The 12,752-nt window shown below is 41.1% G+C and overlaps 1 protein-coding gene across 3 annotated transcripts in view; it reads right to left on the bottom strand.

Annotated features, from left to right (window-relative positions):
* The window catches only part of ZNF451 (zinc finger protein 451), a 78,812-nt gene extending 73,086 nt beyond the window's left edge, over positions 1 to 5,726 (bottom strand). For 2 of the 3 annotated variants that reach the window (XM_028147335.2, XM_028147613.2), the window contains exons 1-2: positions 5,485 to 5,726; positions 4,924 to 5,007 (exon numbers count right to left, since the gene is read on the bottom strand). In XM_028147335.2, the coding sequence (XP_028003136.2) occupies positions 4,924 to 5,007; positions 5,485 to 5,505 (105 nt within the window). In that variant the 5' untranslated portion in view covers positions 5,506 to 5,726. The remainder of the gene's footprint in view (positions 1 to 4,923; positions 5,008 to 5,484) is intronic. The other variant, XM_028147383.2, reaches the window with a different exon arrangement.
* Between the last annotated feature and the right edge of the window lie 7,026 nt (positions 5,727 to 12,752).

Raw genomic sequence — 12,752 nt, 5'->3', positions numbered from 1 at the left:
CTGCCCTGTATAAGGATTGTGCTAAACTTTTCATGCACATGATTTTATTGAGTCCTCACAATTACTTGACAAGGTGAGATACTGAATTACTATTATCCAATTTAACAAATGAGAAAACTAAGTGAGGTATACACCTGGTTCTCTAAACACATAATTGGCTGTGTGCCCAATGCAACTCTGAAGTAGTTCAAAATATACATTATTTTTTTTAATAGTGGTGTGTTTTATTTTTTAATATATATTTTTATTGATTTCAGAGAGGAAGGGAGAGGGAGAGAGAGATAGAAATATCAATGATGAGAGAGAATCATTGATCAGCTGTCTCCTGCACCCCCCCCCCTCAACCCGGGCCATGTGCCCTTGACCAGAATCGAACGTGGAACCCTTCAGTCCGAAGGCTGACCCTCTATCCACTGAGCCAAACTGGCTAGGTCAATACATAATATTTTTAAATCCATGCTTATTACCTAAATTTCTGAGATAAGATACTTTTCAATAAGAGAAAAAGGACTACCTGCTATTATCCCCAACTCTGAATAACTCATAACAGTGACCAAAAAATAAATTAACTCCCCCAAAGAAGTAATGTTTAAAGCACAAAGACCAAGAGAAAATAATTTCTAATATTTATAATGACTACTTATATCCTTAACAAGTATACATGCATGTGGTCCTCCATTTACAAGGTATTTTATCTGAATATGCTCCATACATCAACTAGTAAACCGTCATTCTCATCTCCTCTGTACCAATACCGAATCACAGTATTCTACTTCCAAGGCCACACAATTTAGGAGCAGAAGCACAGGTACAAGCAAAAGATTAGGAACACAGTTGAATTAATAATCTAAGTTTAAAAACAAATTTTTTTTAAATAAAGAAAGGTTTAATTTCTGTTATTAGAAAATTGATTCTCACACAAATCCAAAACACCAATTGCCGACTAACTGGAAAGTGTTGTCAATACACTAAGATATACACACAAAAAAGCTTACCTCAGTCTAAAACAAATATGGATTTAACCACATATGCAAAAATCTAATCTAAAACTCTAAATAATTCATTTGGGTTTTTTTTCCATATAGGTAAGTTAGAGGCATAGTTTACTTCTTCAGTCCTGCCGAGTTCAAAAATTTCAAATGGTTCCCAATTGCCTACTTTAAGTTCAAATATAGTCCACAATTCAAGATCTATACTATCTAGCCCATCCTTTCCTCTCCCACTTGCAAAAAAAAAAAAAAATCTTATCTTCCACAACTACACAAAATACTGCTTTTCTAATTCTGATGCCTTTCCTTATTTCTTCTCAAAAGAACCTTTTAAACACATACAAATACTACATATGGCAAAGTAATAAACTGAAGGACTTTTATTTCTGGTGATAGCACCATGTATTTTTTATAAAAGAACTTTCTACTAGGATTATTTACATAGTTCTCATCTCCTATTTCATGTCCCACACTAAAATACTGATATTTTTGGGTAAAATGTATTTCCAATTAATAGGTGTAGCTCCAAGGTACTTAATTCATGACTTTGCATATTATGAGCTCCAACATTATTTTTATTAAGCTAATTATAACCCTTAAGACACCCAGACAAAAGATATCCTATTTTTTTTTGCCTATGACCCATTCTACTGCTGGTGAAATATCACTTGAACTATGTGCTCAAGTTATTTATGAAATTGTACCTCAGTTTCTTTCACTATTTCCACAGGTTCAACGATTCAACATTAAGCCAATAATCTTGGCTGAAACACAAATCTCATGTGCTATCCTTTTTTTTTTAATCCTTACCTAAGGATATTTTTCCCATCGATTTTTAGAGAGTGGAAGGGATAGAGGGGGAAGTGAGAGAAACAGAGAAGGGAGGGAGAGAGGGAGAAACACTGAAGTTGATTGGTTGCCTCCTGCACAACATGCCTCAACTGGGGCTGGAGATCAAATCGGCAATGGAGGTACGAGTCCTTGACCGAAAATTGAACCCCGTGACCATTCAGAGCCAGGGCTGATGCTCTAACCATGGAGCAAAACTGGCCAAGGCTGATGTGCTGTTCTCAAGTTTATGATAGGTTGCCTCAGCAGTTTTTATACCTTTGTACCTAGAGTAGCACTGTGAAAAAGCATGTCATGGGCTTCTAGACTAAACAGTTTTCTGTGAGTAAATTAAAATATCCAGTTTCAAAGAAAGACATAAAGATGGCTGAAAAAAGAGTCATGTTACTAAACTAAACAGAAAATGAGAGAAAAAGACCTAAATGAAAAGTTTTTGTTAGGGTAACATTCTGTTTCTTGATTTGAGCACTGTTTACACAGGTGTACTGGCTTTGCAGAAGTCAAACAGTACACTTACGAATTGAGTTCAATGTTAATTTCAATAAAATATAAATGAAAGGGGTCATTTTGGACCTCTACATCTATATTTTTCCTTTCCTTCAGCATGCTGTTTAGTTTCAGATTCTATTTTTGCAAACCACAGAAAGAATGATGTGCCATCATGTGGATCAAAGATTAGAAAACTTAATTAATAGCAAACTAAGAAATCCAAACCAGAATAAATCAAGAAATGACATCATAATGCTCTTTTCTGTATCTGAATTAATCTTAAGTTAACCAGGGAACTGTTTATTATTTAATTAGATAAGCATTATCTAGAGGATAAGATTGGGTCACAGAAAGAAGTAGAAGAGTCTGTCTCTAAATGCATTTTAAAATAGAATTCAGGTATCACTGTCATTTAAGGTTATCACTACAAAGGCAGAGGGAATGTTGAATAGGTTTCTACTAGTCCTATCTAATAAAAGAGAAACATGCAAATCGACCGTACCTCCGCGACGTCCACCAGCCCCGCCCAACAGCCAATCACGAGCGAGTATGCAAATCAATACAACCAAGATGGTGGTTAATTTGCATATCCAGGCACAGAGCAAGTACTGAAGACAGTGTAGAAAGAAGCCAAGCGCTGCAGAAGGAAGCAAAGCTGCGGAGAAGCAAGCAAGCGGGGTGGCGGAGAAGGGAGGGAAGCAGGAGAATGGGGAGGGAAGCAGGCAGGGAGGCGGAGACCGCTGCAGGAAGCCCTATTGCAGGAATCTTTCTGCAACGGGCCTCTAGTATATTATAATTGTACTTGATACATATAATTCAGCTGTCCATTTAGAACTATCAAATCTTTGAACCTATAGTTGAAAACAGGAATAAATATAAGTTGTGTCAAGCTGAATACACAAAACTGATTGTATATTTTTTATTCTGATTAAAGATATAACAGATTCTCTACATTTAAAATAAAACTTGAATTAAACTTCAACTGAATACAAGCTTATATTAGTCACAAGCTACAATACAATTCTTCATCCCAGAGTATCACAAAAAATATTTTTGAAATCTTATTTTAACAGATTCCATCTGTGACTTTCAAAGTAAGCCTGTAGTTCATAAAGAATTGTGTGTCATTCTTACTTATATTTGCACAAAATATCAAGATAAGTACTCTCCATTCACAAATATATCAATACTCAGGAAGAACCTGAAATATTTGTCCTAAAGAGCCAGGGAATTTTGTTTCCAAGCATACTTCAGTCATAGTGTCTGGGGGCAGGATACAATTCCTCTAACCTCTCACGAGTTTAGTTTAAAATGAAACTAAAAGTTTAAAATGAAAAAGAGTACCATATATGCTAGCATTGGAGAAAAAGCCACAAATGCTCTTGTGAAAGACTCCTACATAAACCCATTAAACCCAATACAACAATGGACCCTCACAATGGCCCTAATGTTGTGATACTACAGAATATTGTTTAATAACCAGCTTTACAAAGTTGTCCCAAACGAACACAAATACATGTCATATACTCTGTTAAAGAAAAATTATACACCTTTAATAACAAACCTCAACTACAGTATTCAAAGGGTATTTTAGAGTAGAGGTAATTCTCTAAGCAGAGCCCTTGTCATACGTTAACCGTTTTGGGTGAAAATCATCCCAAAATACACCAGACCCACTTTTCCCCCTAAACCCGTGGTCGGCAAACTGCGGCTCGCGAGCCACATGCGGCTCTTTGGCCCCTTGAGTGTGGCTCTTCCACAAAATACCACGGCCTGGGTGAGTCTATTTTGAAGAAGTGGCCTTAGAAGAAGTTTAAAAAATTTGGCTCTCAAAAGAAATTTCAATCGTTGTACTGTTGATATTTGGCTCTGTTGACTAATGAGTTTGCCGACCACTGCCCTAAACCAATGCTTTAAAGTGTGGTTCAGAGATTTGTCTATCCTTGCATTTTTCCAAAATGAAGATTCCTAGACCCCCACCTTCCAATTCTGACTCAATAGGTTCAGAGTGAGGCCCAGGAATGTACACGTATTACTACTAATGCTTGAAAACTGTCTCAAAGGGAATAAACTCAGAAAATACAGTAAGTTCCTGGTGATGCAGGTATCTGCATTATGAACATCAACTGCACTGTGCTGTAATATCATGACCTCAGAGATTTGTGACACCTTCAAGCTGGCTGCCTCCATGTTATGAAGCTCAGGTTTTGAGTTCTTACAACCCTCCTTGTTTTCTACATCCTTCCTCATCATTAGCTGTCCCTTCTCCCTCACCTGTGCGCCTCCTCTTGGAAGATCCTCCGGACCCATTTCAATCCAGTCCTTAAGAGACCAGAACTTTGCCTAGCCAGAGTATAAAATGGCCCTCTGGGAAGGCAGGAGAAGAGTGATTAAGGGGACAACATGTCCCCTGGCCAACAGTCTTTGTGATGGCCACTGTGGTTGCTCAATTCCCTAACCCTCTGCTCCACACTGTCTAGTACCATCAGACATGCACACTTATTTGTTGGGTGATGAATGAACAGGTGAGGTGTAGTCACATAACCGCTTACCACGCAGTCTTTGACTCTGAAAAACCCGAAATGTTGCTACTTACACTCACAAACTGAATGTCATCTTCATTTTCATCCGTTGTGGACTCGGATGCCCCAGGCCCAGCTGGAGGGACAGATTCTATTATCTACAAAAATAAGCCAAAACACGCTTATCTATACAGCCATGGACGTGCAGGAAGAGATTTCCCCAAAAGGAACGAAAAAGGAAGAGCTTCCAAAGAAACTTAAGGACACAATTCCACGCAAAACCCGACTAAGAACAGAACTCCATGGGGTCGGATTATGCCTCTGCATACGTGGAGCTGTAGGGACCAGACGGCGAAAACCAGCTACGGGCCCCTCCGGATGCCCCATCGGGCTCAAGAACGAGGGAGGCAGGCTCCCTGCTGAGGAGCAGGCCTGTCGGCGGAGCAGCAACAACAAGGAGCTCGGGGCCCGGCCAGGGGCCGGGGCGGCCATTGTTGCTGCTGGTTCCTGCTCAGACCTGCAAGATCCCGAACGCCGGCTCGGCCGAGGCGCCGAGGGCATCGCCCCGCGGCTGCGGCCGAGCACCAGGCCTCAGCCAACAAAACACAAAACCCTTCGCGGTCCCCCCCACTCACCTCCGGCCCGGGGTCTCCCATTTCTCCGACGGCCTCACTGACAGCACCACCGCTGCTGCTGTCCCTGTGGCCGCCGCTGTGGCTGCTGTCCCTGCCGCCGACACCGACACCGCCACGACCTCCCTTCCCGCCCAGCCCCGCTTGGCGCCGCCGTGACCCGCCCCTGCGTGAGCGCCGACGACGCCGACGCCGCGGGCAGCAAGAGGTGCAAAACCGCTTCAGAAGGAGGAGCGGCCAGCTCGGGCCCGCTATCCTCCGGAGCCTCTTTACCACAGTCCCGACCTTCCTTCTGCCGCACCGCACAGGACGCTGGGAACTGTAGTTCTCTCGTCGCACCCGAGGACCAGGAGCTTCGCCGGAAACGAGCGGAAAAGGGCCTCAAGGCACAGCGCATGCGTTTCTCCGCGGTGACGTCACAGCAGTTCCACGGAGCGGTGGGTGGGCTTGGTTCCATTGAATAGAGATGTGAAGGAGGGTTCGAGTTGGGTTTTGTATGGCTGTGGAAGTGAAGGTCACTTCAAGATGGTGATGGGGACTAATTTCTGAGTTTTTCTCTTTTGCAAAAGGCCAGGAACGTGGAGCTTTAGCGGAAGCCTGAGATCGGGAGAGGAATCTGGTGTATTGAACATCACTCAAGGGCTCCCCAGCATGTAATACAACCTGGGAAGAAAATTGAAGACTAGCGCTCCAGTCTCCAGCTTTAGCTTGAAGAAAACGGGCAAAGCTAGAGAGCCCAGGGCCCAATAGGACAGGAAGCTGAGGCCTAGCTAACCTCATCACTAAGCCCCAGGCCACGATTTTAAAATGTACTTTTAAAAGGTGTTCATGCTCTGGCCGGTTTGGTTAGAGCTTCGGCCCAAGAACCTAAGTAAGGGTCGCCCAGTTGGATTCCTAGACAAGGTCATGTACCTGGGTTGCAGGCGCCTGTGGGAGGCAACCAATCCATGTGTCTCTCTCACATAGATGTTTTTCTCTCTCTCCCCTCCTCCCTTCCACTCTAAAAGCAATGGAAAAATATCCTTGGGTGAGGATTAAACTATATATATATATATATGTTATATATATATTCAATTATTACCTTTGTGAAATAAAATAGTTGACCTTTTTACAATGTTCACATTCAAAAAGCAGTCAATAAAATAGTCCACTTATGTTCAACTATTGTTTTTAATTTTTTCTCACATATCACCTTACAAAAACCTTTTTTTACACATCAACAATTGTCAAAGGTTTTGAAAAGAATTCAAGTTGGAAAAGTCTTTTATATCTTAGATTCCTGTTTTTTTCTGTATCTATACAAACCTACCATCTGACCAAACTTACCTATGCTTGTAATAATTATTGCATAATATTTGCTGTTTTCTACATTTCCTCCAAGTGCTTTAGTGACTTCAGTTGCTTTTCTACCTAGTCAGTTTGAGAAATTTAGAGGCTAATTGAGAATGAGAAACCCGCCTGTGGTGTTCCGCAAGAGCTGTATGTAAATATCAAAAACATTTAAATGTCTGGGCAAAACTTGTATTTAAGTTTCTCCTAATGTGCTGGTAAAAGGTCAGTGGAACATTTACTTTAATGGATTGCAGGTAGGAAGAGTTCTTTGGTAATACTCTTGGAAAGAAAGTGTTATAGGGCTAGAGGCCAAAAATTCTCATATCCTTTAATTCAGTTGTTGTCATTGCAAGGATTTATCCTGAGGACATAATTTAATCTGTAAGAAGTTTTATGAAAAATATTTATCACAGGTTTGTTTGTAATAGCAAAAGTTGTAAGACATCTGCCTGTCCAGTGTGGCTCAATGGTTGAGCTTCAACCTATGAACCAGGAAGAAAAGGTTCAATTCCCAGTTAGGCACACAGCTAGGGTTGCAGGCTCCATTCCCAGTAAGGGGGGTGGGGTGGGGAGGTGGGAGGCAGCCAATTAATGATTCTCTCTCATCACTCATGTTTCTCTCTCTCCCTCTTTCTTCATCTCTGAAATCAATAAAAATATATATATTCTTAAATTGCAAGACATCTAAATGTCTGATTGGGGAATGGAATAATTCAACTGTGGCATGTACTCTAGCAACATAACACTATGGTATTTTTATCACCATTGAAAATGTTTGGCAAAATTTTCTAAGAGCAGATTTCTCAAAAATGAAACATATTTATAATATTATCAGAACCATGTCAAGCTACCAAGCAAACCATGCCTGAAATAAGAAACCTACTTAAATATTAATAATTTTCTCTGGGTAGCTGGACTATGAGTTTATAAGAAAATCCTTTGAAACCCATTAACAGATTTATCAGACATGCCTGTCGTTTCCACAAAGCCAGGTTTATTTAGATTGGTGTAACAAAGGAGAACAAACCATAGGCAAAGCTTGGGAGTCTCTCAATCCTAGGAAATTTAGAAGAGATTGGGTTGGATGATTTTAAGGCCAGACTATGAAGTAGGGTACTATTTAGAATGGGAAGCAGCAGACTTGTTTGCTGATTGGTTCAGGATTCAAAATGGAGACAACTATGGGCAAATGTTCTTTGTGTGACTGAGGAAATGTTTTTTGTGTTTTACTTGGGATGCAGATCCATCATTTTGCTTTATAAGTTAAGATCTTGAAGGGAGCCCATCAGTGGGTTTGATAACTACTCTAATTTACTTCTCTTAGATCAACATAATTTACTTCTCTAAGCAACATCATAATAGATTTCCAGATCTCTACATCAGTGGCATTATGTTGATATTCTTCCTTCAACTCATTATGCAACAAAAAAATAATAATAGCTTCAACTTTAGTTTTGTTTTTATTAGTTTTCTATTAATTTTTTTTGCTGTTCTTGTTGGGTGATTATTTATAGAACCATCTGTCTGAACATTGACTGCACAGCAGCATTTAAGATTCTGGAGACCTGGTTTTTTTTTGTTTTTTTTTTAAATATTTTTATTGAGGTATTATATGTGTACATATCTTACTATTACCCCCCCACCCCACACCCACACATGCCCTCCCCCCCCAGCGTTTTGCGTCCATTGTTTATGCTTATATGCATGCATACAAGTCCTTCGTTTGATTTCAAAACTCCCCCACCTTTCCCAAACTTTCCCCCTGTAATTTGAAAGTCTGTTTGATGCTTTACTGTCTCTGTATCTATCTTTTTGTTCACCACTTTATAATGTTCTTTACTATCCCTAAATGAGTGAGATCATGTGGTATTGTTCTTTCATTGACTGGCTTATTTCACTTAGCATAATGTCTGGAGACCTGGTTTTGCAAATTAAATGCATTAATAAGGCTCAAACCCTCATTAAGAATCATTATCCAGTATTCATAAATCTCAAAAAAAAGGGGGGAGGGTATGGCTAGTATAAGCCTATAACTTATTTAAGAATAATTTGACTTGGGTAAAAGAGTTCATGTATACATAGCACCAAATCTTATCCTTTAGTAAGAGCACAAACAATTCCAAAGCAATTCTGTCATTAAGAACCATATTTGGTTTAGATTAAATGCTCTGGTTTTAAAACCTGGCAACTGAAATGATCTCTGTAACAATTTCTGATGAAGTAATAAGTAGATTTATAGGTATTTATTCCAAAACAGAATATTCTTTTGGGAAGAAGGTGGCTTTTATGGACTCTGTTGTCATCGGCATTTCCTGGGAGTTATGGGATCAGAATGAAGATCCTTTGGTTCTAGCTATATATATAAAAGGCTAAGCACCTGTCTGACTGTTTGACCTGTAGCTATGACACACAATAACCACCAGGGGGCAGACGTTCAAAGCAGAAGCTGCTGAGCTTCGGTGACTTGGCAGTGGCGGTTCTCGGGTGATGCACCCAGAACCAGAGAGGAGGGAGCCTGATTCCAGGGTGTGTTACCTGAGAACTGCCCTCTTGCGACCTGGAACCCCTCGGGGGATGTTGGAGAGCCAGTTTCAGCCCGATCCCTGCAGGCCAGGCCGAGGGACCCCACCTGCCGGAGGGACCCCACTCACTCCTCAGACGCCCTTCAAACCACAGTGCCGCATCAGGTGTGGTCGGCCGGGGAGGGACCATGAGAGATTGATTCCAGGGTGTGTCCAGCCCATCTCACCCAGTCCCACCCCGCCAGCCACCCTCTAATTAACCCTTTGCACTCGCTTGCTTTTTTCTCAATTCCTTTATTCTACTCGGGATTTAATTTTTTAAATACCCCAGATTTTACAAAGCGCGGCAGTAAAATAAAAAACTGGAGTTTATTTTCATACAAACTTATTTATTTGGATTTTTTTATATTTCAAATTATTGATACATTCAATACAATTCGACATACGAGCTGCTACCGATGCTAACCGTGTCGAGTCACACTCGACATCCGAGTACAAAAGGTTAATTTACTTTCAATGTGCACAAATCTGTGCACCAGGACACTAGTAAGAATATAAAAGACTAACACAGAGGTCTATAATGCAATTTCTTTGTTCCTCTCAGGTCTGGAATTCTGTACAAGTGTTGTGCATAAGGAAAATAAACATGTTGAAGCACAGGACAAAAGAGGGTGGCTTATTTCTGTGGTTGGTTCGTAAGTATAAGCCATTTTTCTCATTAGAGCAAGCTGTCTTACTTCCTTATTTAGAATATGGATATTCTCCCTTCAAGCAATAATGTATTTGCCCTTATTAGAAAACTGAAAACAGTGGTGTTTGGTGCTTTTATTGCACATTTTGAGTAATTTGCAAAATTTCCTACCCCCTTTCTAGAAATATTTGGAAGGTCATTATTCACTGTATTTGCATTATAGTAATACTATTCCTCCATGTAAGGCTACTGAACAAGAATTCGTATCGTTTGATTTATAGTGGGCTACAAAGGTTTTTCAAAACACCATGGACAACCAAAAGTATTAGAACTGGTTTGTATTTATTAAAGAATTCGTCTGTTGCATAGTGTTAAGGGTGGGTATAATTGTAACAATACCGCTGCCAGGTCATACTTCTCCAGATTTATTTAATCTCTTTTATGCTAATCTATGTGTTAGAATTGTAGGAAGCGGTTATAGGGTTAAGCCTCGGACTGACCTGTGGCAGGATCACAAACAAGTTCGTTTGGAGGGCAGACCCCTCCCAGCATAATTAAGCCTGATCCTGTAACTGATCCCTAGATCTTTCCTGGGTAGCTAGTGGGCTGTGGGAGGGGCAGCAAGTGCTGCCAAAACAAGTGAAACTTACAAGAACATTGCTAATTGCCTTGTTTGTCCCTGATTATAAATAAAGCCTCAGCGTTGCAGTCTGGATCTGTTCTGTGGCCTCAGCCAGGCACAGAAAGATCCACCCAGCCCCAGCTTTCAAATCTATCTCTCCTCTCTTTATTTCTAATATTTCTCAATCCCTGGCCACCTCCACTTAGAACTGGTTCGTTCATCTCTCTTTCCGCGCGGGACGCGGAAAAGGGAGATCCCCGCCATGTTTGGCCCCCGCTGCATCAGGCCCCCGCATAGAATAGTTGTAAATATCTGTTTACTAAAGAGTGACTGTTGCCGAAACCGGTTTGGCTCAGTGGAAAGAGCATCGGCCTGTGGACTGAAAGGTCCCAGGTTCGATTCCGGTCAAGGGCATGTACCTTGGTTGCGGGCACATCCCCAGTAGGGGGTGTGCAGGAGGCGGCTGATCGATGTTTCTCTCCCATCAATGTTTGTAACTCTCTATCCCTCTCCCTTCCTCTCTGTAAAAAAATCAATAAAATATATTAAAAAAAAAAAAAGAGTGTGGAGAAACTTAAGGCAGGTATAACTAATATTTGTTTCTTCCCACAAACTGGAGAGTGAAAAATCCTAAGCAGAAGACATATGCTCTGTATGATTTCACTTACAGAAAATTGCAGTAACATGTTTTATCATATTCCCTATCTATCTTATCTATACAGAGACATATGTATACATATATTTTTTTCTGACTCACTGGAGAGTAATGTGCATGTATCATGCCTCCTTATCCCTTAATATTTAGTGTGTATTTCCCAAGAATCAGGATTTTCTTTGACATAACCATAATACTTGTTTACTCTGCTTAATCTGCTATAACAATTTACCATAGACTTGGTGGCTTAAACAATTTATTTCTGAAGCTCTGGAGGCTGAGACGTCCAAGATGGAGGTGCAGCAGAATGGATACTTGATGAGGGCAGTTTTCTGAGTTTCAAACAGTCTTCTTGTATCTTCACATGGTGGACAGCAGAGAAGCAAGCTCTCTTGTGTCTTTTTTTATAAAAACATTAATCCCATCATTAGGGCTCCATCCTCATGACCTAAATTACCTCCCAAAGCCCCCCCTCCAAACACAATCCCATTGGGGGTTGGGGTTTCAACATATAAATTAGGGAAGGAGGCTGACATACACACATGCAGTCCATAACAGTACTATTATCAAAATCTGGAAGTTTAACATTGATTTAATAATATTTTCTAGTCTACAGTCCTTATCGCATTTTATCAATTGTCCAGTCCAGGATCACATTAATGCATTGAGTTTATGTCTCCCTATTCTTTAATTTGTAGCAGTTTTTAAGCCTTTGTCTTTTATGACATTGATGTTTTTGAAGTACCAAGGCCAATTATCTAATCTAATAATAGACAAATATGCAAATTGACCATACCTCCGACACACCAACAAGCCATGCCCACAAGCCACGCCCTCCATCCAATCAGAGAGAGTATGCAAATTAACCCGAACCAAGATGGCTACAGCCACAGAGAGCAAGGTTTCCTCGGTAACAGAGGAGGCCAAGCTTTCCGCCTGCCATTTCCAGGCCTAAGCCTCCACTCAAGCTACAAAGTTTCAATTATAGAAGTTAAACAAATTCAAACAAATGGCAGCAGAATGGAGCTTGAGAGAGCAGGCCAGGGTTGCCGCCAGCAACAGGGGAAGCAAAGCTTTCCACACACTCTGGCCGGGCTCACCTGCTTAAGGCAACATAGTTTCAATTATAACCCCAACACAATGGCTGCGGCCTCGGAGGGAGCCCCAGGCTTGGCTTGGCTCCGCTCCAGGCTACAAAGTTTCAATTGTAGAAGGAAAATAAATTCCAGATTCCAGGGCCTCCACTTGGGTTACCAGGGGGCGTGGCCGGCCTGCAAACCACCACAGGCCCCTCACTCAGGCCGCCCCACGCCCCAAAGGGAATCCCACCCTGATCAGGGACACCCTTCAGGGCAAACCAGCTGGCCCCCACCCCTGTACCAGGCCTCTATCCTATCTAATAAAAGAATAATATACAGATTGATCATCACTGCAACACACAATATAGCT

Source organism: Eptesicus fuscus, chromosome 10 (genome assembly GCF_027574615.1).
Source record: "Eptesicus fuscus isolate TK198812 chromosome 10, DD_ASM_mEF_20220401, whole genome shotgun sequence".
Taxonomy (NCBI): domain Eukaryota; kingdom Metazoa; phylum Chordata; class Mammalia; order Chiroptera; family Vespertilionidae; genus Eptesicus; species Eptesicus fuscus.
This window is presented reverse-complemented; position numbering and strand designations above follow the sequence as displayed.